Below are 23,887 nucleotides of genomic sequence, written 5' to 3'. Positions count from 1 at the left end.
GCACTCCAGAAACCATTTTGCAAAGAGAAGGCTCTGCACATTACGGCAGCTTGTAGCAAAGTCCCCTCACGCCTGTGCCGCCGATTGGGTAAGCTGCGCTCAGAGCGCGGCTGGCCGCGGGGGCTCCGCACGCACAGCTCCGGAGCGGGGCGGGCAGCGCCGCCAGGGCGCGGCCGCTGGAACTACAGCTCCCAGGCACCGCCGCGGCACAGCGCCGCTGCTGGCGCCGCTCGCCGCCGCCCGTCGGCAGCGGGGGGCGCATGCGCGGGGCCCGCGGTGTCGGCGGTGTCGGCATGGGGCGGGCGGCGCTGGCCCTGTGGGCGCTGGTGGCGGGGGCTGCCTGCAGCCTGGAGCTCGCCGCGGCGGGCGGCGGGGCAGGTGAGCGGCGCTCGGAGCTCCTCCTCGCGTTGCCCGGTGTCGGCGTGCTGCGGGGCGCGGCGTGCTGCGGGGCGCGGCGTGCTGCGGGGCGCGGCGTGCTGCGGGGCGCGGCGTGCTGCGGGGCGCGGCGTGCTGCGGGGCGCGGCGTGCTGCGGGGCGCGGCGCGGGGAGGGCTGGGGCGGGAGCCCGCGCGTCCTGGCAGCGTGTCGAGCGGCTCTCGCCGCCTCCTCGGCCTGCCCGCGCAGCTCCCCGGCTCGCCGTGACGGCCCCTGGGCTGGAGAGGGGAGCCGAGAGGGGGGGTGTGTGTGTGTGTTGAGTCAGGCGCCGTTGTGGGGTCCCCGACCCACTGCACCGTCCCCGGCAGCCTTCACTTCGGTGGCACCTCTGCTTGCCCGCCGCTGCTTTTCATTGTCCCGTTAGCTTCAGGCAGGCTCTCGTTCGAGCCGTATGAACTGGAGCAGTACTGGAGTGCTGTGGGACCCTGGTGTGTTGCTGTTGCCAGCTGGAGCAGAAACGCTGTTCACCTCCTGCTGGTTGTTCTGGTAGTTCAATGGATTCATTCCGGTGAGTTTTCCTTCCTGTGTGTTTTAGGTGCAAAATGGAAAGCATTAACTGACCAAATTAAGCAAGCCGTGGAAGCCTATAAGCCATGTGTAAAGGAGAACTGCAGCTGCCACCAAAGGTGAGACTTTAGATGGCACAGGTGTCTGTCCAGGAGAGGGAATGCTTTTGCCAGCACTGGTGGTGGGGAATTAGCTAGAGAATATTTGGGCTCCAAGGCATCACATACACAGCCATACACAGCCATCCTAGGTCACTGTGCTTTTAAGGGGGAGGTTATTAACTGCATTCTGTGAAGCAGGTTGGCTTCCTTTGTGCCAACAGAAAGTATGTCCACCTGCAAAGAGTTCACACTCCTTGTCCTCTGTTACTGAACATACACTATGTCAGCATTTCGTGTATAGAATCAGCCAGGTTGGAAGAGACCTCCAAGATCATCCACTCCAACCTAGCACCCAGCCCTGGCCAAGCAACCAGACCATGGCACTAAGTGCCCCAGCCAGGCTTGGCTTCAACACCTCCAGGCACAGCGACTCCACCACCTCCCTGGGCAGCCCATTCCAATGCCAATCACTCTCTCTGACAACAACTTCCTCATAACATCCAGACTAGACCTGCCCTGGCACAGCACACTGTGTCCACTTGTTCTGTTGCTGCTTGCCTGGCAGCAGAGCCCAACCCCCACCTGGCTACAGCCTCCCTTCAGGTAGTTGCAGACAGCAATGAGGTCTGTCCTGAGCCTCCTCTCCAGGCTGCCCACCCCCAGCTCCCTTTGCCTTTCCTCACAGGGCTGTGCTCCAGGCCCCTCCCCAGCTTCGTTGCCCTCCTCTGGACACGTTCCAGTAGCTCAACATCTCTCTTGAATTGAGATGCAATAAACCCTACACAGAGCTGGTGACAGTTCTGCCTTAAAAATCCTCTTCTTCCTTCTCTCTCAGTGCTATGTTGCTAACAAGTCTTTCTCACAGGCTTCTCTAAGGAGAAGTTAAGTATGTGCAAAGTGTTCTAAATAGTTAGATGAAGGAGGATTGCCATAAAACACAGTTTAATTTGGTATGACAGTGTGCTGTGTTTTTTAAGTGTTCCCTCTAAGGAGTTCACTGTGAGTTTTTGAGTGATGGCAGATACTTAACTATCTGACTTGTACACAGCTAAAGCTTGATCCAAGAGGAGCTTGTTCAGGAAGACACTAGTCCTGTTTATTTTCTTTATGGAGCAGTATGCATAATGCCAGCACTCTGTTTTGAAATGCTGGCCTAATCTTCTTACAAGGAATTCAGTGCAGGAGTAGAGGCTTATGTGTGGTGCAAGACCTCTGTAGGCAGGCTGATCTGTCTTGCAGACTGAGTCAAACCAAGCTGCCTTGCTGTTCTCACTGGTGGTATGTGGCTGCAGCAAACGTTACAGGTGGGTAAATCCTAACTGCCATATGGACAGGCATTATAGTACTGGGGCTTTTTTTGTACCATTAGGCAACATTTTTATTTAAAGGAGAAGGAATTCAGGGAAGACTCAGCATAATTTTCTGCCTTTAGGACTAAAATTCAAGTGCTGAAACACAGATGCCCAACTTCAAGCCTCCTGTTTAAAAGTATCACATGTGCTTACTTATTGTGGGGGTGAGAATAAGGACTGTATTGGCTTTTGATTTTGGATGAGTCATATCAGGCAACTGTTTTGTGTGCTCTCTTTGGAGTTTTTGATCTTCAGTGCTCTTGAAATATTGATGAGGAAAAATCTGTGTTCAGTTTTGGGCTCCCCAGTTTCAGAGGGACAGGGATCTGCTGGAGAGGGTCCAGAGGAGGGCTACAAGGATGATGAGGGGACTGGAGGGCATGGCTTATGGGGAGAGGCTGAGGCACCTGGGGCTGCTTAGTCTGGAGAAGAGAAGACTGAGAGGGGATTGGATAAATGTTTATAAGTATCTGAAGGCTGCCAGGAGTGGGGGGGGACAGGCTCTGCTCACTGCTCCCTGGGATAGGACAAGGAGCAATGGGTGTAAGTTGCAGCAAAAGAGGTTCAGCCTCAACCCAAGGGGAAACTTCTTTACTGTGAGGGTCCCAGAGCCCTGGCACAGGCTGCCCAGAGAGGCTGTGGAGTCTCCTTCTCTGGAGCCTTTCAAGGCCTGTCTGGCTGTGTTCCTCTGTGATCTGTGTTGGATAGCATTGTCCTGCTCTGGCAAGGGAGCGGTTGAACTCCATGATCTCCTTGGGTCCCTTCCAGTCACCAATATCCTGTGATCTCTTCTTGTTTAGCCTTTCAGTCTTTTTCCTAAGTTCCAGTTCAGATACAGCCTAAAGACATGTCTTAATCTTTAAGCATACACTCCATCATCTCCTGCTCACTTTTGGGAATAAAACTGTCCCAACTAGTTACAACCTTTGGATCTACTTCAGAACACAACAGTTGGTAATTACATGAAATTATGGTTGCTGTCCTTCTGGGCAGGCTTCCATGGCACCCAGCGTTGTTAGGTGAGGCTGTTCCTTGCAACTAGACTCTTCTCTTTTTTTTTAATGCCTAAATAGTATGACATTTTGTGAGGAATTTGGTCTTGGTGTGGGCCATCATTCATGGAAGGCCAGACCATGCGCTTCACAAGGCAAAGTTTAAGTGACCTGGAGGCTTTTAACCATAACTACGTAAAGTGCTTTCTAGGCGAGCCAATGGAGTTGTCAGTGTTGATTTAGCCATAGAAACCTGTGCTAGGCTTTTTGTTTGAGCTGACAGCACCCAGAGAGTCAAAGCAGAGCTTGGGCCTTTGAGTCTCTGAGTAACAACTCTTCCAAGCTGCTTAAGCTAAATGATGTCTTAATGCCACATGTAGCAGAGCTCCTGGAAGCTGCATGGAGCTTGTTTTAGCTAGAAGTCTGTTCTGTATTCTGCAGTAATGTATGCAGAACATCCTCCCTGTTGTACATAATAATGGCTAATTGTCTTGTTTCAGTGTCTGGAAGCAGGACCTGGCTCCTTTCCGAGGTGGCATTTCCAAGGAGATGATATCGGATGCGGTGAGCCGCAAGCTCGGAACACACTACCAAATCATTAAGAACAAACTGTACCGTGAGCAGGACTGCATGTTCCCTGCTAGGTAAGAGATGTGCAGGGAGGGGCACAGAAGGACTTCAGACTCTGCCTAGTTGAAACTCATTGAGCACAACTATACTTCAAGGGTCTAAACTCCTTATGAGAGCAGGAGCCTAGAAAATTTCTGTATGAGAGTGTTGTGGAGGCAGGGAATTAGTGTGGCTGTGTCAGGAATTATGGAAATAGAATGACTTTCTTTTCCTGAAAACCTTGCCCCCAGACTAGGGTAGGTTTATTTACAGGTTCTAATTCAATTGGGAATTCTTCAAAAGGATGTTATGGACAAATTTAGAGGTTTAGGAAGTCAGGAAATGGAGAAGGCTAAGCTATAAACAGCCTTACCCCACTGTCAATCAGGCTGAGCAGAGCATTAAGGGAGCAGCATCCTTTACTCACAGAGCTGAGAGAGGTATTTGGCAGTGATACCTTGCTGGGTTTCTCTGTGGCTTGACTGCCTCCTGACGCTGCAGGCAATATCCAGTAGTCTGGATCCAGGCAGCAGAAGCCCAAGGCCGGTGGCAAAGCTGCCAAACTTGGAAGTGTCTCTCGATATGGCTGCCACAAGACAGGGATTTGTGGAAATGATGCTGCCTCAGCAGCAGCAGCGGAGAGCCAAACTGCTGGGGGCTGCCCAGTTCAGAATGGCAGTCAGCAAATCAGCTGTGATATGGTCCAAGAGTAGCCAGGTCCGGGTGCTGCCAGCAGCTCTCTCAAATGCACCCCAGGACTTGCCAAGCTTGCAAGTTTGAACAGAATGGTGCAAAAGTGGGGATGAACATCCAAAGGCAGGGACGGTGCAAAACCAAGAGCTGTCTAAATGGTAAGAGCCCTCCAGAAGCAGGGATGGTCCTAAATGGGAACTCTGTCACGGCAGGAACCCGTCCTGTAGCGAGCTCTGTCAAGGTGGGAGCTCTTTCAAGGCAGGAACCACCTTGCACTCTCTCTCCCTTGCTCTATTTATGCTTTTCCAGACAAAGTGTCCATTTGCCATTCTCTGTTGAGTGCAGAAAGCCAAGCACCAGCCTGACTCCAGTGTGGGCTTCCAAGCGAGTCAGCACACCTGTGGAAAGGCCTCCTGCTGTTCCTCCTTCAAGCCTGCAGGGGTGGGTGGGGGGAAGTCTTCATGCTGCCTTCTCCTCCCCATTCAAACCCGGGGAGGGGGGGAAGTAAGGAATTTGGAGTGCTTTGGAACAGAGTTAAACGTAGCAAGAGATAAGTTTCGCTTCACTTACAGTGTCGCACTCAAGTGTATGAAGGGTTGATTGACTGCCTGTGGGATCCCAGAGAAAGCTGCAAATCAGTTCAGATTTAACAGGATGAGTTGTCTTGTTGGTGCCTGTACTGTGTTGGGGCCTAGGGGCTGCTATAGGCAGTTCTAAGCTTACACTGTGGTGTGGCACAGGCTCACCATTTCTTCTGCTGCTGTGCAGAGAAAGGCCTGACCTGGTTGACTGGCCAGGGCTGGGTGCTAGGTTGGACTGGATGAGCTTGGAGGTCTCTTCCCACCTGGTTGATTCTATGAAAAAGACTGCAGGTTTCTACTTTCTTACAGTTCTTTGTCATATGTCATTTCTCTGTAGGTGCAGTGGAGTTGAGCACTTCATTTTGGGCATCATCAACCTCCTCCCTGACATGGAAATGGTGATCAATGTGCGAGACTACCCCCAGGTTCCCACGTGGATGAAACCTATTATCCCAGTCTTCTCCTTCAGTAAGGTGTGCACACCTTTCAAACTGAGCATTTCTGAGACATGCATGCCCTCCTTTCTCTAGGGAATGTATTTTTGAGGAGGCTTCTCCACAGATTTTCTCTGTGTCAAAATGACTTCCTCTTTATTGCTCTTTATGTTTCCTTTCACTTCCTGTTTTCTGGCAGACAAACTCGCTCTATTTATTCAATAGAACAGTTTTTCCCCTCATCAGCTCCTCTTCCAGGTCAAAAACTGTACCTCTTCCAGAGCAGACTGATGCACAGCTGGATGGGATATGTGCCAGCATCCCTGTAATTTGCTACAAAACGTCTCTTAAAGTTGCAGCTGCAGTTTAGTAGCACCGTGGAGCATTTTTGATCATCAGGCAGCTGGCATACAGTTCATCTCATTTAATGTGAATATTTTAGCACTCTTTTTTTGGTACCACAGAGAAGTGTTTCTTGTTTTCTTTTCTGTAATATCACTGTCTCCTGTGAACCCTTTCTCCCTGGATTCACTTTTCCATCTGCTGACGTGCACACACATGCAGAGGAATGCACATGCACAGAGGCAATTTGCTTTCTGCTTTTCTGTTCCCACACTGAACAACCCTCTTGTATATTTCCCTGCCTCTCCCATTGTTAAACCTGACTGTAGCACAGCATCTCATTCTTTCCAACACAATATTACTTCATCTCAAGCTTCAGCTCATCTTGCTTTGCCTTAATATGTGTCCAGTGTGACTAAATCCTGCACCCTCACTACCTAACCCTGATCACGATCCTGTCCTTGGTTAAAACCCAGCAGGCAGTAAGATGCAAAGGGAAGCAATAAACCATTAACTCTTGCTGGTTCAAGCCATATTATGTTTTGGCCTGGGTCTTCAGCTCATGCAATCTGAACCTTGCTATGTTGTCTAGTCCCCAGCTATCCTAAAACTCTGCAGAATTTCAGTACAGTGTTGCAGGCACTGGCATCCAAGGTCTGTGTTTGCTGCCAGATGCTGTAATAAAGCTAGTCTTGCCCCCTGACTGTCACAAAGCCTTAAATGCTAACCAGCAGAACCCAAACTGATACAGAGCAGGCTGCAGGAGTTTAATCTTTGCAGCCCCATTTATCATCCTGCCCCTGGGTGACTTGCAGGATCCTGCAGTAAACAGTTTTTCAGTCACTGTTGTTCAGCGTCTGAACTGTAACCTCAGCCCTATCTTTAAGTGCAACCCAGTAACCCAAGCACAGCTCACGCTTAACCAGCCAGTAGAAGAATCATTCTGCCAGAATGAAGGTGGCTCTGAGATGCTGCTCCAGGGTGCTGCCTAAAGCTGAAACCATAAGGGATTGTAGGATTGTCCAGTTTTGCATCTTGTGAGGCTGACCCTGGGCTGCTGGTGGAACTGTCATGATTTGTTACCAATACCTATTATCAATAGCAATAGTGAGAAGAAGCAGATCCTGAAAGCATACACTCATTTAAGTTAGAAGGGACCTTGAGACCCCATGCCATCTAGCACCTCCCTCAAAGCAGGAGCAACTAGATCCAGATGCTGCAAGCTCATCCTGCCCAGATCTGAGCATCCCCAAAGACAGAGCATCCCCAATGACCTGATAAAATGAAAACACGTTTCCAATATCTAATTGAGGTCAGTTTCCCTTCTTGTAACCAAAGCCTGTTGCCTCCCATTCTGTCTCTGCACCTCTGAAAAGAGTCCACCTCCATCTTCTCTGAACTCTACCATTACATAGTACAAGATGGCATTTAGATTCCCCCAAGCCTTCCTGTGCATGAACAAAGCAATTCCTCAGCCCCTGTTTATAGAATCACCCAGGTTGGGAGTGGCTTCTGAAGGTTATCTAGTCCAACCCCCCTGCAGTGCACAGGAACATCCTCAACTGCATCAGGTTGCCCAGAGCTCCATTGAGCCTCACCTTGAATATCTCCAGGATTAGGGTCTTAAACTACTCTCCAGGCAACCTGTCCCAGTGCTCAACTGCTCTCACTGTAAAATTTTTCCTAGCATCCAATCTAAATCTCTGATTTAAAACCATTGCCCCTTGTCCTGTCACTGAAGGCCTTCATAAATAGTCCCTCTACAGCCTCCTTGCAGGCCCCCTGCAGATACTGGAAGGTGGCAATTAGTTGTCCCCAAAGCCTTCTCTTCTCCAGGGTGAAGAACCCTAGCTCACTCAGCCTGTCCTCGTGTCATGTACACCAACCTCCTAAGTACCCAATACCTGCATGTGACTGAGAGGGATACTTGTATAGGAATTCTATTCCTAGTGCAAGGAAGTGGCCTATGGTATGGCTTCATGAAAGGGTTTAGTCTTAGGTGCTGGTCTTCCCTCCAGTTATATGGAGGTTTAAGCATGCAGACAGGAGCAAGACACTGAAATTTTTACATGGCCTGGATGTTTGCTACAATTAACTGCTAGGTGGTCTCAGGGAAGGCTGGAGTGAACTGGAGTGTTGGAAACCTAAGGTGTCTGTAAATGCCATTTGTAACTACACTTAGGCAGAAGCCTTTAGAAAGGTGAGTGGACCTCAGGCCTTCTGCTGTCTACTATGCAGCTTTTTCATGGATCTCTTCTGTTATTTTCTGACATGGAAGTCCCATGCTGCCATGAAGCAAGGCATAGCCTTTCAAAAACAACTGGAATTCTCAGTGTTAGATTCTCTTTATGTGAAGCCCAGGGACAGTGTGCTGGCTGCTTTTTCTTTTCCTTTAAAGTTACCTACTTAGGACTCTGTCAGCTAGAACCTGCTGGTAGCAGAACTCAGCCATTTGGCTGGCTCTGTGTGTTTGTGTACATGTGAGTGACTGTCTCATGTTGTATTTCACTAGGCTGTTGCCCAGATTTCTCCCTTCTGTTGCACATAGACTTCCCAAACGAGGCCTCTTCAGCTCCTCATACACTATAGGCCAGGACATTCTTGCATGCTTTGTTGTAGTCCAGGGTCTGGTAGTGTCAATGCAAACATCTTGCTGCATCCTGCAGTGTAGGTGCTGTAGCAGGCTGGCTGAGGGAAGCACTCAGTGATCTGGCTTAGGTCACAGTGGGTAGGAGCTGTGTCTAGAATTGGACAGAGGCACTTCCTCACTTGTGGACCACTGTTCATGTTGAATTCATAGAATCATAGGATCCAGCAGGTTGGAAGAGAGCTCCAAGCTCATCCAGTCCAACCTAGCACCCAGCCCTATCCAGTCAACCAGACCATGGCACTAAGTGCCTCATCCAGGCTTTGCTTGAACACCTCCAGGGACAGCAACTCCACCACCTCCCTGGGCAGCCCATTCCAATGCCAATCACTCTCTCTGACAACAACTTCCTCCTAATATCCAGCCTAGACCTCCCCTGCCACAACTTCACACTGTGTCCCCTTCTTCTGTTGCTGGTTGCCTGGCAGCAGAGCCCAACCCCACCTGGCTACAGCCTCCCTGCAGGGAGCTGCAGACAGCAATGAGCTCTGCCCTGAGCCTCCTCTGCTGCAGGCTGCACACCCCCAGCTCCCTCAGCCTCTCCTCACAGGGCTCTGCTCCAGGCCCTTCCCCAGCCTTGCTACCCTTCTCCAGACACCTTCCAGCACCTCAACATCTCTCTTGACTTGAGGAGCCCAGAACTGGACACAGCACTCAAGGTGTGGCCTGAGCAGTGCTGAGCACAGGGGCAGAAGAACCTCCCTTGTCCTGCTGCCCACACTGCTCCTGAGCCAGCCCAGGATGCCACTGAGCAGGATGTTTGTGGCTCAGCAGGAGAGAAAGCTGCCAGAACTGCCAGAAGGAATGCTCATTGCTGGTGGGCTCAGTGAGTGAACTGAAGTAGGTGGTGCTCTTACTACTTGCATTGCTGTCTTTTCTCCTTAAGACACCCGAATACCATGATATCATGTACCCTGCCTGGACATTCTGGGAAGGAGGACCAGCTGTTTGGCCAATCTACCCCACGGGCTTAGGACGCTGGGATCTCATGAGGGAGGACCTCAGAAGGTATGTTGTAGAAACAGTTACGTGTGGGAGGAGGTTTGGTGGAAGACAAAATCACCATCTAGCAGTGGGCAGCATTGTGCCAATGTTGAAGCCCAGGACCATAGGTCTGTTCACAGTATCACAGTATCATCAGGGTTGGAAGAGACCTCACAGATCATCAAGTCCAACCCTTTACCACAGAGCTCAAGGCCAGACCATGGCACCAAGTGCCACGTCCAGTCCTGCCTTGAACAGCTCCAGGGACGGCGACTCCACCACCTCCCCGGGCAGCCCATTCCAGTGTCCAATGACTCTCTCAGGGAAGAACTTTCTCCTCACCTCCAGCCTAAATCTCCCCTGGCACAGCCTGAGGCTGTGTCCTCTCGTTCTGGTGCTGGCCACCTGAGAGAAGAGAGCAACCTCCTCCTGGCCACAACCTCCCCTCAGGTAGTTGTAGACAGCAATGAGGTCTCCCCTGAGCCTCCTCTTCTCCAGGCTAACCAATCCCAGCTCCCTCAGCCTCTCCTCGTAGGGCTGTGCTCAAGGCCTCTCCCCAGCCTCGTTGCCCTTCTCTGGACACGCTCAAGCATCTCAATGTCCCTCCTAAACTGGGGGGCCCAGAACTGAACACAGGACTCAAGGTGTGGTCTAACCAGTGCAGAGTACAGGGGCAGAATGACTTCCCTGCTCCTGCTGGCCACACCATTCCTGATGCAGGCCAGGATGCCACTGGCTCTCCTGGCCACCTGGGCACACTGCTGGCTGCTGTTGTCCTGTGATCTGTCCTGCTGCCTAAACGCAGCCTAACTGCTGTGTAAGAATGCTGCATGGAAACCTTGGATGCTGCAACTAGAAGTTATAATTAGCTTCTCTGTTCCCAGCACGTCAGTAAGGAAGGCAGAGGACAAAGTATACATATTCTTCATGCTGTCAGGGCCAGATTACTGTCATTCTTGGTGAGATAGAACTTGTCAATAAAGTAGCAGTTACCTTTTGCTTGCAGAAATCTCCCCTGGCATATGGAAATATTTCTCTTTATTTCCAACTACTTCTCTAGGAGCTGTGATTTTTTTTTAATTTCACTGCAGGGATGTTCCAAGATGTTTATATAGGCCTCTGGAAGGGTAAAAGAAAGCCTTTTGTAGATCTGCTTTTACCCAGCTATTATTGTGCAATAGAGAAACTTGGAACTGTTCCCAAGTGTCATTACTGGGCTGAGAGTCAGACAGAAGGCATTTCTGACTGGGAGTCTTTCTTTGGCAGCATCTTTGACTGTTAGCAGAATAGGAGGCTGTTTCTCTTGGGGAGTGACAAAATGTGCAACAGGGAGTGAACATAGAAACATAAAGAGAGGAACACCTTTATGTCAATCACTTGACATCAAAATATAAGGTTGAATCTTTCCCTCTTCAAAATCTGAAGGTCTGTAGGACTAACAGTAGTTGAAGCTGTGATGGTTTGGGTGTTCCTCACCCCTCCACTCTTATGAAATCACCCAGACTAGACTCAGCAGAGCTGGAGGTTAAGGAAATGAAGCTCTGTTTACAGCTTAGCACAAGATACAAGCAGGTATTTACAGTATCTAGAACTATAGAAAGAAATAGACAAGTTGAAAAGGTAATACAGAAACACAACAGCCCTCCCAGAAACCTGAGTCCCCAGGAGGGGCTCCCAACCATCCCTCCACCTTCTCCCACCCCTCTACCTTGTCCCAGACTTTGCCTTACATTCAAGGTGAAGTTGAAGGATTGGCTGTCAGGGTAGAAAAGCAGAAGGATTAATAAGAAACCAGGGTAAGGAGAGAAGTACAGGCACCAGCTGCAACAGAGACCCACTGCAGCTGTGTTATCTGTGTTTGTGTTCTTGATTATAGACATCTCAGCAAGCCTATGAGTGCAGCAGACATCACCAGTGTTTCCTTTTCACAGCCTAGCATCTAATTTCTCTCACTAGAATATTTCAGCTAGCCTCAAACTAGCACAGAAGCCTAAGATGGTACAATGCAGTGAAGGTTCAAAGCATCACTTAGCCTTGCTTTCTCTGCAAACCCCACTTCTGTCACTGCATTACAGGCAGGTTCTAAGCTTGACCTGCACAGATCAGTTTGTCAGTCAGGACTCACATATGAAGTTAGGTGCAACAGAAACGTACAACAGAGAGTTCCCTGCAGGGAAGCAGGCAACTACACTGACAGAAAAATCCAGGTGGGCAGGAGAGCCAATGGCATCCTGGGCTGGCTCAGGAGCAGTGTGGGCAGCAGGACAAGGGAGCTTCTTCTGCCCCTGTACTCAGCACTGCCCAGGCCAACCCTGGAGTGCTGTGTCCAGTTCTGGGCTCCTCAATTCAAGAAAGATGTTGAGGTGCTGGAAGGTGTCCAGAGGAGGGCAATGAAGCTGGGGAGGGGCCTGGAGCAGAGCCCTGTGAGGAGAGGCTGAGGGAGCTGGGGGTGTGCAGCCTGCAGCAGAGGAGGCTCAGGGCAGAGCTCATTGCTGTCTGCAGCTCCCTGCAGGGAGGCTGTAGCCAGGTGGGGTTGGTCTCTTCTGCCAGGCACCCAGCAAGAGAACAAGGGGATGCAGTCTGAAGTTAGGATATTAGGAGGAAGTTGTTGACATTGGAATGGGCTGCTCGGGGAGGTGGTGGAGTCACCATGCCTGGAGGTGTTGAAGCCAAGCCTGGCTGGGGCACTTAGTGCCATGGTCTGGTTGATTGGCCAGGGCTGGGTGCTGGGTTGGGCTGGCTGAGCTTGGGGCTCTCTTCCAACCTGGTTAATTCTCTGATTCTCTGATTTCTTGCTATGTCTAAACAATATTTTCAGATCTGCAGAGAAATGGCCGTGGGTGAAAAAAATCTCTAAAGGCTATTTCCGAGGATCCAGGTGAGTATATTTTCCTGTACCAGGAAACCCATACATGCTGACAACTGGCTGCATGAGGAAATCCCTCATCTCCAGGACCAAGACAAGTGTAACCTAGGCTGTGTTTGTTTTAAAGTGATGAGAGCAGGACATTTTGTACAGCAGTTTCACCATTAGTGATTCTCCATGAGATTTTCCATTTACAACTACTTTAATACACTGGAGACAGGAGCTGTGGATTTGGAATATTGGACTGGATGATCTTTGAGGTCTCTTCCAACCTGGTTGATTCTATGATTCTATGATTCTACATTTAGACCCTTACTGTGTCTGGGGTTAAACTACAGCAGTTCCTCTGTCACCCAGTGACCCCTCCCCAGCAAAGAAGGGGGATTGGGAAAAGGAGAGAAGCTCCATGGGTTGAAATGGAAACAGATTTAATGAGACAGCCAAACTCTTACCAATGCCCATATGAAATAAACAAAGTTCTATTCAGCCCAGGGAAGGTACAGTGGTCACAATAAATGGGAAGGCAGTCCTCAGGAGCAGAATGGCAAGAAAACCCCTGCATTCATGGGGAGAAGGAAGAGGAGGAGTAGGATCAGGATGAATATTACCATCAGAAAACTTCTCCTGTTACAGTGAGTGTGATGCTTATGGTCTGGGCTGCACCTTTGAGCCAGCTCAGGTCAGCTGTCCTGGCTGACTCAAAACTGCTAACAGCCTGCAGCTCATGGCTGGCCTATGATTCTGTCCCAGCAAAACCAGGACACTCAATAGAACTGTCACACTAGGAACCAATTTGTTTCATTCTGTGAAGGGACCTGCAGGTGCATGATAAAAATGTAAAGATTTGAGGCTGATGTGTGTGCTTCTTGCCAAGGAGGATACTTTGTTTGCTACTGTAGTGGTTTGGGTGTTCCAGCACTTTGGAAATCACCCAGACTAGACTCAGCCAGCTCTGGGGATTCAATGAAGCTTATATTTACAGCTAGCACAATAGACAAGCAGATAGTTACAGTATAGACAGTTATAGACAGAAATAGACAAGGTAAAAGGTAATACAGAAACACAACAGCCCTCCCAGAAACCTGAGTCCCTAGGAGGGGCTCCCACCTGCCCTTACACCTTCTCTCCCCTCCCTCTCAACCTTACCCCAGTCCCAAGGAAGAATGGAGGTTTGGCCAGGGAGTTAGGAAGCAAAGTGGATTCATCAGAGAGATGGCAGAGAGGATAGAGAGAGAGAAATGCAGCTCAGAGCTCCCCAGCAGAAGTAGCAGGACTCCCTTATCTGTGTTTGGATTTTTGTTCTTATACCTCTCAGCAAGCCAATGAGTGAGGTAGACATCAGCCTTGGTTTCCTTCCACAGCCTATGATCTAGCTCTCCTCACCAAAACATTTGGCCAGGGGGGTTGGGAAGCAGGTGGATTAATGAGAGACAGAGGGTGAGGTTAGAGAGAGAAATGCAGCTCAAAAGCCCAGGCTGTGCCCCAATTGCCTTATCTATGTTTATACCCTTGTTCTCATACATCTCAGCAAGCCTGTGAGTGAAGTAGACATCACCATTGTTTCTCTTTCACAGCCTGTCATCTAATCCTTCTCACCAAAACATCCTAACTAGCTTCAAACTAGCACAGCTAAGTGCTCAACACTCAATTGAAAGTATTTCTTTACCTTACCTGAGTGGGTGAGAGAGTAGATTATTTTTGCCATCCCTCCAGCAGCAGTCTGAACACAGTGTTAAAACCTGTACTTTGTTTCTCCTCCATCCCCAACAGAGAAGGATTTGATAGCTCAGGAGACAGTGAATGAATCTCGGGGATGCCTTTAGCAGTAGTGTTTTAAATCAGTGTTGGAAGGATCTGTGCTGAAGATGCTTAACTGCTCTTAAAGACTGAGAAAGGAGTGAAAGTATTTGCCACTCAGCAGGATAAAGTCTGAAGGAAGCAATGTTTCTGCTGAATTGTCCTGGGAATAATATTACTAAATATTTAATAATTGAAATAAATAAAAATGGCCTCAAATCATTTTGGTGCACACAACTCATTCATTCTCTTCTGCTAATGTAGGCACGTGGGGAGGTCAGCCTCATAAAGAAGCAGAGTCCCAAGTCCTGTAGTCTGTTAGCTGTGTTGGCAATTACTGACAGCATTTGTTTTGCAGAACAAGCCCTGAGAGAGATCCTCTCATTCTGCTGTCTCGGGAAAACCCAGAACTTGTTGATGCTGAGTACACTAAAAACCAGGCTTGGAAGTCTGAAAAGGTGAGTGAGTGTTTTTCTGTCTTCTGAGTGTGAAGGCCAGAATGGGTAGCACTGCAGGATGGTTGAGGAGCATCTTAGTGGAGAGTTGTGAGTGATCCTCTAGAGAGAAGGAGGCTTGTTGTTTCCTTGATGGCTGCTCCTCTCTGACAGGTGAAATTCCTTCTGTGCTAGTTTGAAGCTAGCTAGAATGTTTTGATGAGAAGAATTAGATTACAGGCTGTGAGAAGAAAAACAGTGGTAATGTCTACTTCACTCATAGGCTTGCTGAGATGTATAAGGAGTAGAGTGTAAATACAGATAAGGGAGATGCTCTCTGTCCAGGCTGTGGACTGCATTTCTCTCTCTAATCTAACCTGCCATCTCTCTGATTAATCCACCTGCTTCCTAACCCCCCTGGCTGACTCTCCAATCTTCCTTGGGCACAAAGCAACATCTGGGGTAAGGTAGAGAGGGTTGGGAGAAGGTGGAGGGATGGTTGGGAGCCCCTCCTGGGGACTCAGGTTTCTGGGAGGGCTGCTGTGTTTCTGTATTACCTTTAACTTGTCTATTTCTGTCTATAATTGTCTATACTGTAACTATCTGCTTGTCTATTGTGCTAAGCTGTAAATAATAAGATTCATTCAATTCCCAGAGCTGGCTGAGTCTACTCTGGGTGATTTCCAAAGTGTGGGGGGGGTGGGGAACACCCAAACCATCACACCTTCCATCAATGCTTTTTGTTCAGGGAAACCATCACGTGTAAGAAAATGAATCTGTGCCAATCCCCTCTTCTGTAACAAAAGAATGAGCCAAGTCTTCACCTTCTAGGTTTGAGCTGCCTGTCTGGTGGTGGCAGTCTCTTGGGACCTTTTTCTGTCATAGAATGGTTTAGGTTGGAAGGGAGCTCAAGGATCATCCAGTTCCAACTCCCTACCATAGGCAGGGACACCTCCCTCTAGAACAGGTTGCTCAAGGCCTCATCCAACCTGGTCTTGAACACCTCCAGGGAGGTTGTGGAGCACAGAAGCACCCAATGTGATCTTTGATCACATTGGGTGCTTCTGTGCTCCACAACCTCCCTGGGAAACCTGTGCCAGTGTCTCACCACCCTTAACCTGTGCCAGTGTCTCACCACCCTCAACCTGTGCCTGTGTCTCACCACCCTCACTGCAAAGAACCCTTTCCTAACATCCAATTTGAATCTCCCCTCTGCCAGTTCAAACCCATTCCCCTTTGTCCTGTCATTACAAGACCTTGTCAGTAGTCTCTTCCCAGCCTTCCTGTAGCCCCCTTCATATACTGAAAGGCCACTCCAAGGTCTCCTGGAAGCCTTCTCTTCTCCAGGCTGCAGAGCCCCAACTGTTGTGGCCTGTCCTCTTGGTTCTGTTGATAACTTGCTGATAACTGTTGCTGATAACGTTTTAGTTTCAGCAGTAGTTTTAGTCTCCAGTCCAGCTCTCTCCAGATGGTGCTGGCTAATCCAGTTACACTTGGCTTCACACAGTCCATTGTCCCAAGCTGTTTCCATTCTGTAGCTGCCAACTAAATGTTACCATTTAACGTGTTTGTGCTGGCATTTGCTTACAGGCAGTGTGTAATTTACCAAACTTTTTCTTCTTTGAAGGACTGAGAATTCTTCATAATACTTCTAAAAGCCCACCAGAGAAGATTGTCTCTTATGTTTGTAACTGAGAAGGAAAACAAATAGGAAATCACCATGTAAAGCTTACTGATTGTTTTAAATTCTCTTAAGGATACCTTAGGGAAGCCTCCTGCAAAGGAAATTCCACTGGTTGATCACTGCAAATACAAGTAAGAGTTTTGATTAGTAAAACTGTTCAAGGGCTGTGGGTTATTGCTTTCCTTGCACGATGTAAGGTCTCATTTTAAGGTCTAATTTCAGCAACAAGCTCCATGCAGATAAGAAAACTTGTGGACAGATGTAAGATGAGAGAGCCTAGGATGGTCTCTTTTGGTGTCACCTTTCCCCTGTCAGATCAGGAGAAGTAAAAGGAAAGTAAGGGTCTTACTGCATCCAGTTCTGGAGCCCCCATGACAAGAGGGCTGTGGAGATGCTGGAGTGTGTCCAGAGCAGGGCCAGGAGGATGCTCAGAGGCTGCAGCAGCTCTGCTGTGAGCACAGACTGAAAGAGTTTGGGCTGTGCAGGCTGGAGCAGAGGAGGCTCCCAGGTGACCTTCCAGCATCTGAAGGGGGCTACAAAAAAGCTGGGGAGGGACTTTTGAGGCTGTCAGGGAGTGACAGGAGTGGGGGGAATGGAGCAAAGCTGGAGGTGGGGAGAGTCAGAGTGGAGGTGAGGAGGAAGTTGTTGAGCAGGAGTGGTGAGAGGCTGGAATGGGTTGCCCAGCGAGGTGGTTGAGGCCCCATGGCTGGAGGTGTTTGAGGCCAGGCTGGCTGAGGCTGTGTGCAGCCTGCTCTAGGGTAGGGTGTCCCTGGGCATGGCAGGGGGGTTGGAACTGGATGCTCCTTGTGGTGCCTTCCAACCTGACTGATTCTATGCTAGATAAATGCATTGAGAGTATATATATATATATATTTAAATCCAGAAGGCTCTCTCTCAGTTTTGTTTCTGACAAAAGCTATGTGTTCAGAATCCTTTTTTTTGATGCTACAGTGTTAGCATTACTGTCTTCAAAGACATAAGGAGCTAAGGAACCCTATCTTCATATGCATACTGAGGCAAGTGTTGCCACTAGATATATTTAGTGAAAAAGAGACCCTGAAGTATGACAGAGTAGATAGAGTACTGATTCACACTGTGTAGGGCTTTCAGAAGAATGTGGTTTTGCTTTCTTTTTCTTAGACTGCTTCAGAAGGGAGGGTGTTGGTGTACTATTTTGGTGGGTTCCTGTGTTATAAAATACAAACCCCTAGTGTGTGTGCACTTGCATGTCTGATGTTTTGCTTTGCCTTTAAAGTTACCTAGTTAGGACTCTGTCAGCTAGAACCTGCTGGTAGCAGAACTCAGCCATTTGGCTGGCTCTGTGTGTTTGTGTACATGTGAGTGACTGTCTCATGTTGTATTTCACTAGGCTGTTGCCCAGATTTCTCCCTTCTGTTGCACATAGACTTCCCAAATGAGGCCTCTTCAGCTCCTCATACACTGTAGGCCAGGACATTCTTGCATGCTTTGTTGTAGTCCAGGGTCTGGTAGTGTCAATGCAAACATCTTGCTGCATCCTGCAGTGTAGGTGCTGTAGCAGGCTGGCTGAGGGAAGCACTCAGTGATCTGGCTTAGGTCACAGTGGGTAGGAGCTGTGTCTAGAATTGGACAGAGGCACTTCCTCACTTGTGGACCACTGTTCATGTTGAATTCATAGAATCATAGGATCAGGCAGGTTGGAAGAGAGCTCCAAGCTCATCCAGTCCAACCTAGCACCCAGCCCTATCCAGTCAACCAGGCCATGGCACTAAGTGCCTCATCCAGGCTTTTCATGGAATCATAAACTGAACCAGGTTGGAAGAGACCTCCAAGCTCAGCTAGTCCAACCTAGCACCCAGGACTGGCCAATCAACCAGACCATGGCACTAAGTGCCCCATCCAGGCTTTGCTTGAACACCTCCAGGGACGGCAACACCACCACCTCCCTGGGCAGCCCATTCCAATGCCAATCACTCTCTCTGACAACAACTTCCTCCTAACATCCAGCCTAGACCTCCCCTGGCACAGCTTGAGGCTGTGTGCCTGTTGCTGGTTGCCTGACTGAGAAGATCATCCCCACCTGGCTGCAGCCTCCCTTCGGGTAGCTGCAGACAGCAATGAGCTCTGCCCTGAGCCTCCTCTTCTGCAGGCTGCACACCCCCAGCTCCCTCAGCCTCTCCTCACAGGGCTCTGCTCCAGGCCCCTCCCCAGCTTCCTTGCTGCCTTTCTAGCACCTCAACATCTCTCTTGAATTGAGGAGCCCAGAACTGGACACAGCACTCCAGGGGTGGCCTGAGCAGTGCTGAGCACAGGGGCAGAAGAACCTTCCTTGTCCTGCTGCCCACACTTCTCCTGAGCCAGCCCAGGATGCCATTGGCTCTCCTGTCCACCTGGACATACTGCTGGCTCATGTTCAGTCAGCTGTTGACCAGCACCCCCAGGTCCCTCTCTGCCTGCCTGCTCTCCATCCACTCTGTCCCCAGCCTGTAGTGCTGCTCGTGGTTGTTGTGTTACATCTCTGCATGTCGCTGTTGAGTTCCTAAAGCAGTGAACTCCTCATTCCTGCCTTGAGCTCCTGGGTGATATAAAGAATACAAAAGAATTTCACATCTACTCCTTGTCATGTACTGCTGAACTAAGTTTAGCTATAATTCCCATCTCACCCTCAACATATATAATATATAATTCCCATTTCACTCAAAATAGTTTCATTAAAGGAAGACCTCCCTTCCTCCAGCCCAGAATGTTTAACTTCAAAGATTAGTTTTCTATAGTGAGAGGTTTCACCCACAGGAAAAACAGCTTTCCATATAACTGGAGAGATGTGAGTTTAAGAAGGCAGGCAGGCAAGCAAGCAAACATCCCTCTGAGATACAGCTAAGAGAAATGTGCTGCCAGTCAAGCCCACATTACAAACTTGGCAGAAAACACTGAAAACAAAATTGTGGATTCTTTGTTATCTGCAAAGCCCATCTGTTGTCTGCTAGCCTATTTAACCTCCTGGGTTGCATTCCCAAGTTAATATGAAACAATTAGATTCAGATTAAAGCAGAATCCCAGAGGAAAAAAAACCAAAACTGAGATAGATGTTGTCAAAGCTGAACAATGAACAGAAAAGCTCACTGCGAGGCAAGAGAGAACTGGGAAAAAGCTTCTCATGGTAGCAGAGTCTCTGAAGTGTGGAGTTGCAGGATCAGTACCTACATGGTGACCACCCATGCCTTATTGGCAGTTGTCTGTGGGTCCTCCTTCGGTTTGCCACAGGCAGGTGTCTTTATCAGAGGTAAATCTCATACCTTAATTTTCTCCCTCACCTAACACATCCCTAACTTCACCTTCCTTGTGTGGAGCTCCAAATGTCTCCCCTTTGTTTTAGCAACTCCTTCAGTGTGAGGGAAGGTTGGCTGCTACTCAGAGTCCAGTTTCTTAGTGTGTTCCCTCACAAAACGCCAGGTGTAACCAGCTCCCTCTCTTTGCTTCTCCTTTTAAAGGTATCTCTTTAATTTCCGGGGAGTGGCTGCCAGTTTCCGCTTGAAGCACCTTTTCTTATGTGGCTCACTCGTCTTTCATGTTGGAGAAGAGTGGTTGGAGTTCTTCTACCCACAGCTGAAGCCTTGGGTCCACTACATTCCAGTGCCATCAGACCTCTCCAACATCAGGTGCGAGACCCCAGGTGTGCTCAGCAGAGCACTGCACGTCCCAGGAAAACGCTGCTGTGTTTGGGAAGGCACTTTGGTTTGTATTGCATTAAGAAGTGTTTCCCCTTCTAGGCATCTCCTAGACAAAGGCTCTTGGAGGTCATATTCTTTTCTCTTTTTTTTACTGCTCCCCCAAAAAAGCCTTTGCTCTTATTAGTACAGTTTCACTGGGCTATGTAGGTCTGTCACCCTCTTGGAAATCAGCGGGCAGCAGGCACCTGCATTTGCAAGCAAGCCTTGGAGCACAAAAAATGGGGGAAAAGGAACTTAAAAGTGGGGAAAAAAATGTTAGCTGCCAGATTTCAGCATGGTGTCCTGAACTGTTATGAACAAATGACAAGGGCATGTTCCTCCTGTGCTCTGAAGTGAGGGACACTAGAATCAAAGAATCAGTCTGGGTTGGAAGGGACCACAAAGATCATCTCGTTCCAACCACCCTGCCATGGGCAGGCACACCCTACCCTAGAACAGGCTGGCCAGAGCCTCAACCAGCTTGGGCTTAAACACCTCCAGGCTACCCTGGCTTAGTTGTGGATCCTTAATCTCATCCTTTGCAAGTTTAGCTAATGTTCTCCATCCAGCTGGTTGTTTCATAGCATCTGTTTTTGTCTTCATTTAAGGGAGCTGTTGCAGTTTGTAAAGGAAAATGATGCCATAGCACAAGAAATTTCAGAGAGGTGAGTTGTGTGTCCTTTTCTGTCTGTCTTTTCCTACCAGGCAGTCTTCTTCCAAAGCATTTTCTGACACAGCTTCTGTAAGGTTTACCTATCAAAGACAACCTAGCACTAACAGGGTGCAGTGTAACTGATCTTCTGCAATAACAACAGGAGTGTTGGGGAACTCATAATGAGCAGGGGGATGTGGAGAACAAGATTATATGCTTAAGTCTGGTTTGGATTTGACCTGTGTCAAGAACCCCACTGAAAGCTATCAGAAGTCAAGAGCTTTTGTCTCAATATGAGGTGAGTTGACCCATGGGAACTGTGTCTGCATTGCGTATGGAGGCTGGCAGCGAGTGGCTTCTGAAGCAGCAGCGCTGCTCAGGCTGTATCCCAGACGTGAAATGTGATATTTGTTATCTCAGATAACAAATACCATCGTGAGGATGACAAAAGCACTGCAGCTGTCAGAGCTGTGGGCGTGAGTGAGGGTTGTGAAATTAAACCAGACAGTTAGAGAGCAGCATGTGTTGTTTGTCACTGGAAACTCAGAAGAGAGAAAGTTGATATACATACAAAACAAAACCAACGGCTCTTGTAGGAACTGGAAATTGGTTCTGACTGTGCCTCCCGTGTCTCTAGGGGACGCCAATTCATCACTGAACACTTGAAGATGGAGGATGTCTCTTGCTACTGGGAGCATCTGCTGTCTGAGTATTCCCAAGCCTTGACTTACAAAGTGAAAAGGAAGAAGAGCTACGGCGAGATCACTTCTGAATGGCTGAAAACAGAACTGTAGAGACTTCCCTGTTTTTCTCTTCAGCTCAAACTGATCTTGGTGGAAATCTGAAGATCAGTATGCTTTCCTTCTTGTTCTCTCAGACTTACTATCCTTTACACTACAACTACAGAGAACAGCAGTAGGTTAACTTTGAAACTGCTCCCATAGAGTGGACCTGGTTACACTTGCCGTAAGATTATTCAGGAGAAAGTTGATGATGGGTAATGGGATGGTTGTAGCCATTCCTGGAAAGGAGTGGTTAGCATTTGGGACTTAATTGCTACCTGTCTCAGAAGGAGCCTTAATCCTGTTCAGTCAGTGAGGAGCCTTTCTGTTAATTTTGCTGGACTTTTTACCAAGTGCTCTGCATTCATGGGCAAGGTACAGAGGTTGACAGCTACACTCATCTGGGAGATAGATGACCTCTTTTATTTGCAACTGGTCAGTGTTTTCTCACCGTGAGATATTAAGGTGTTCTCTGACAGAAGCAGGTATTAGGATTTGGGGTTAACTTTTTAGATAGCTTAGAGCTTGGAGGTTGATGGTGAGGCTTTGATGTGCCATTGAATGGTTCCTTGCACAATTAAACTACCTACCTCATAGGAGCATGCTAAGCCTGAGTAGCAGACCAACAGTTGGCAACCGAGGTCCTCCAGCAGATGAGCCAGGTGCCTGCACAGCTGTGCAGAACCGAGCCCCTGTCAACACCCTCCTGCTGCTCAGCCCAGAGAAAGCACATGCAGAGGTAGAGTCAGCTCTTCTTTTCATCCAGTTATCCACAGGTTCTCTGCTGTGACCTGTAAGCTTTCTAAGGTTGTTTTGTGGGGTGTTGTTGAGGTTTTCTGAGACTGCTAACACATCTGCTCACTTCAGTATTTGCTTTTCTTTCCTGCTGTTTTTACACTCTTCATCTCTTTCAGTATGGTTGAGGGAATGTCTTCAGCCACACAGTGGCAGCTAGTCCTCACACTGCTGGTTTTGAGGTCAGTCACAGGCTGTTTGCATTCACAGAGTCATAGGATCAGCCAGGTTGGAAGAGACCTCCAAGCTCATCCAGTCCAACCTAGCACCCAGCTCTGGCCAATCAACCAGACCATGGCACTAAGTGCCCCAGCCAGGCTTGGCTTCAACACCTCCACCACCTCCCTGGGCAGCCCATTCCAATGCCAATCACTCTCTCTGCCAACAACTTCCTAACAACATCCAGCCTAGACCTCTCCCAGCACAACTTGAGACTGTGTCCCCTTCTGTTGCTGGGTGCCTGGCAGAAGAGCCCAACCCCACCTGGCTACAGCCTTCCTTCAGGTGGTGGTAGACAGCAATGAGCTCTGCCCTGAGCCCCCTCTTCTCCAAGCTGCACACCCCCAGCTCCCTCAGCCTCTCCTCACAGGGCTCTGCTCCAGGCCCCTCACTGCCTTCCTTGCCCTTCTCTGGACACCTTCCAGTACCTCATCATCTTGAGGAGCCCATAACTGGACACAGCACTCAAGGTGTGGCCTGAGCAGTGCTAAGTACAGGGGCAGAAGAAGCTCCCTTGTCCTGCTGCCCACACTGCTCCTGAGCCAGCCCAGGATGCCACGTTACTTACGCTCACTACAGCTGCTCAACCCAGAGGAGGTATCATTTCTGAAATACTCTGGCCCTTGGGAGGCCAGGTAGGAGGCAGCATCTCTGGCAATCGGGCAGAAGAGTGTGGGCAGCAGCAGGAAATCCCAGGAGGGCTGTTGCCTCCCATGTGAGCACCCTTGATTGTAAAGCAGCCTCAGCTTAGGAAGAGAATGATAGCAACTGCTCCTGCTGTCTTCTGCAATCAGTTTGAGTCAGAGGAGAGGAGAACACTGCAAGGGCCAGTAACACTAAGTGCACCTACACACATCTGTGCTCACACAGGCTTCCCAAGCCCCGATGCAGCAAGGCAACTATGAGAACTCTTCAAGCACCAGAGAAGCACCAGGTGGCCAGAACAGCATGCTGATACAGGCACTTGCCTTGTCCCAGCCTCCTGAGGCTAGCTGACCCGGGAGTAGAGAGTAGCCTGGGCTTGAGGATAGGAACTGTGCAAGAGTTGGAAGGGCTGTTATGGGTTTGTTCTTTCAGTCGGTGGATCGACAGTATTCTGAGGAACTGAAGCAGTTGTGTGTTTTTAAACCATTTTTACTGAAGTGCTTTTGGAATAAAACAAAGAAAACGATGTTCCGTTGCATGCAGCGTTGCTCAGCAGAGGTGCCGTAGCAGGGGCAGCCCCCAGCTGTTCTGCCAAGCGGGCGCGGTGTGGCTGCTTTTCCTCTCCCGCAGCGTGGTTTAGGGGGTCTG

General features: G+C 49.2%; 1 protein-coding gene across 1 annotated transcript; it reads left to right on the top strand.

Moving 5' to 3' along the window:
* The first annotated feature begins 274 nt into the window (after positions 1-274).
* POGLUT1 (protein O-glucosyltransferase 1) lies at positions 275-23,765 on the top strand. The gene is made up of 11 exons (XM_064152275.1): positions 275-378; positions 970-1,060; positions 3,887-4,030; positions 5,607-5,742; positions 9,579-9,700; positions 12,495-12,554; positions 14,698-14,797; positions 16,530-16,588; positions 19,928-20,095; positions 20,755-20,811; positions 21,436-23,765. Exons 1-11 carry the CDS (start codon positions 294-296, stop codon positions 21,590-21,592), a joined length of 1,179 nt encoding a protein of 392 aa, XP_064008345.1. The 5' UTR covers positions 275-293; the 3' UTR covers positions 21,593-23,765.
* Positions 23,766-23,887: the final 122 nt, after the last annotated feature.

This window comes from Pogoniulus pusillus, chromosome 12 (genome assembly GCF_015220805.1).
Source record: "Pogoniulus pusillus isolate bPogPus1 chromosome 12, bPogPus1.pri, whole genome shotgun sequence".
Classification (NCBI taxonomy): Eukaryota; Metazoa; Chordata; class Aves; order Piciformes; family Lybiidae; genus Pogoniulus; species Pogoniulus pusillus.
This window is presented reverse-complemented; position numbering and strand designations above follow the sequence as displayed.

What these genes read in the sequence shown, in the direction of transcription:
- POGLUT1 (XM_064152275.1), top strand. Translation starts at nt 294, where the DNA reads ATGGGGCGGGCGGCGCTGGCCCTGTGGGCGCTGGTGGCGGGGGCTGCC. An exon ending in ATGAGGGAGGACCTCAGAAG is followed by an intron (nt 9,701 to 12,494) that starts GTATGTTGTAGA and finishes CAATATTTTCAG; the next exon opens with ATCTGCAGAGAAATGGCCGT. An exon ending in TCAGACCTCTCCAACATCAG is followed by an intron (nt 20,096 to 20,754) that starts GTGCGAGACCCC and finishes TCTTCATTTAAG; the next exon opens with GGAGCTGTTGCAGTTTGTAA.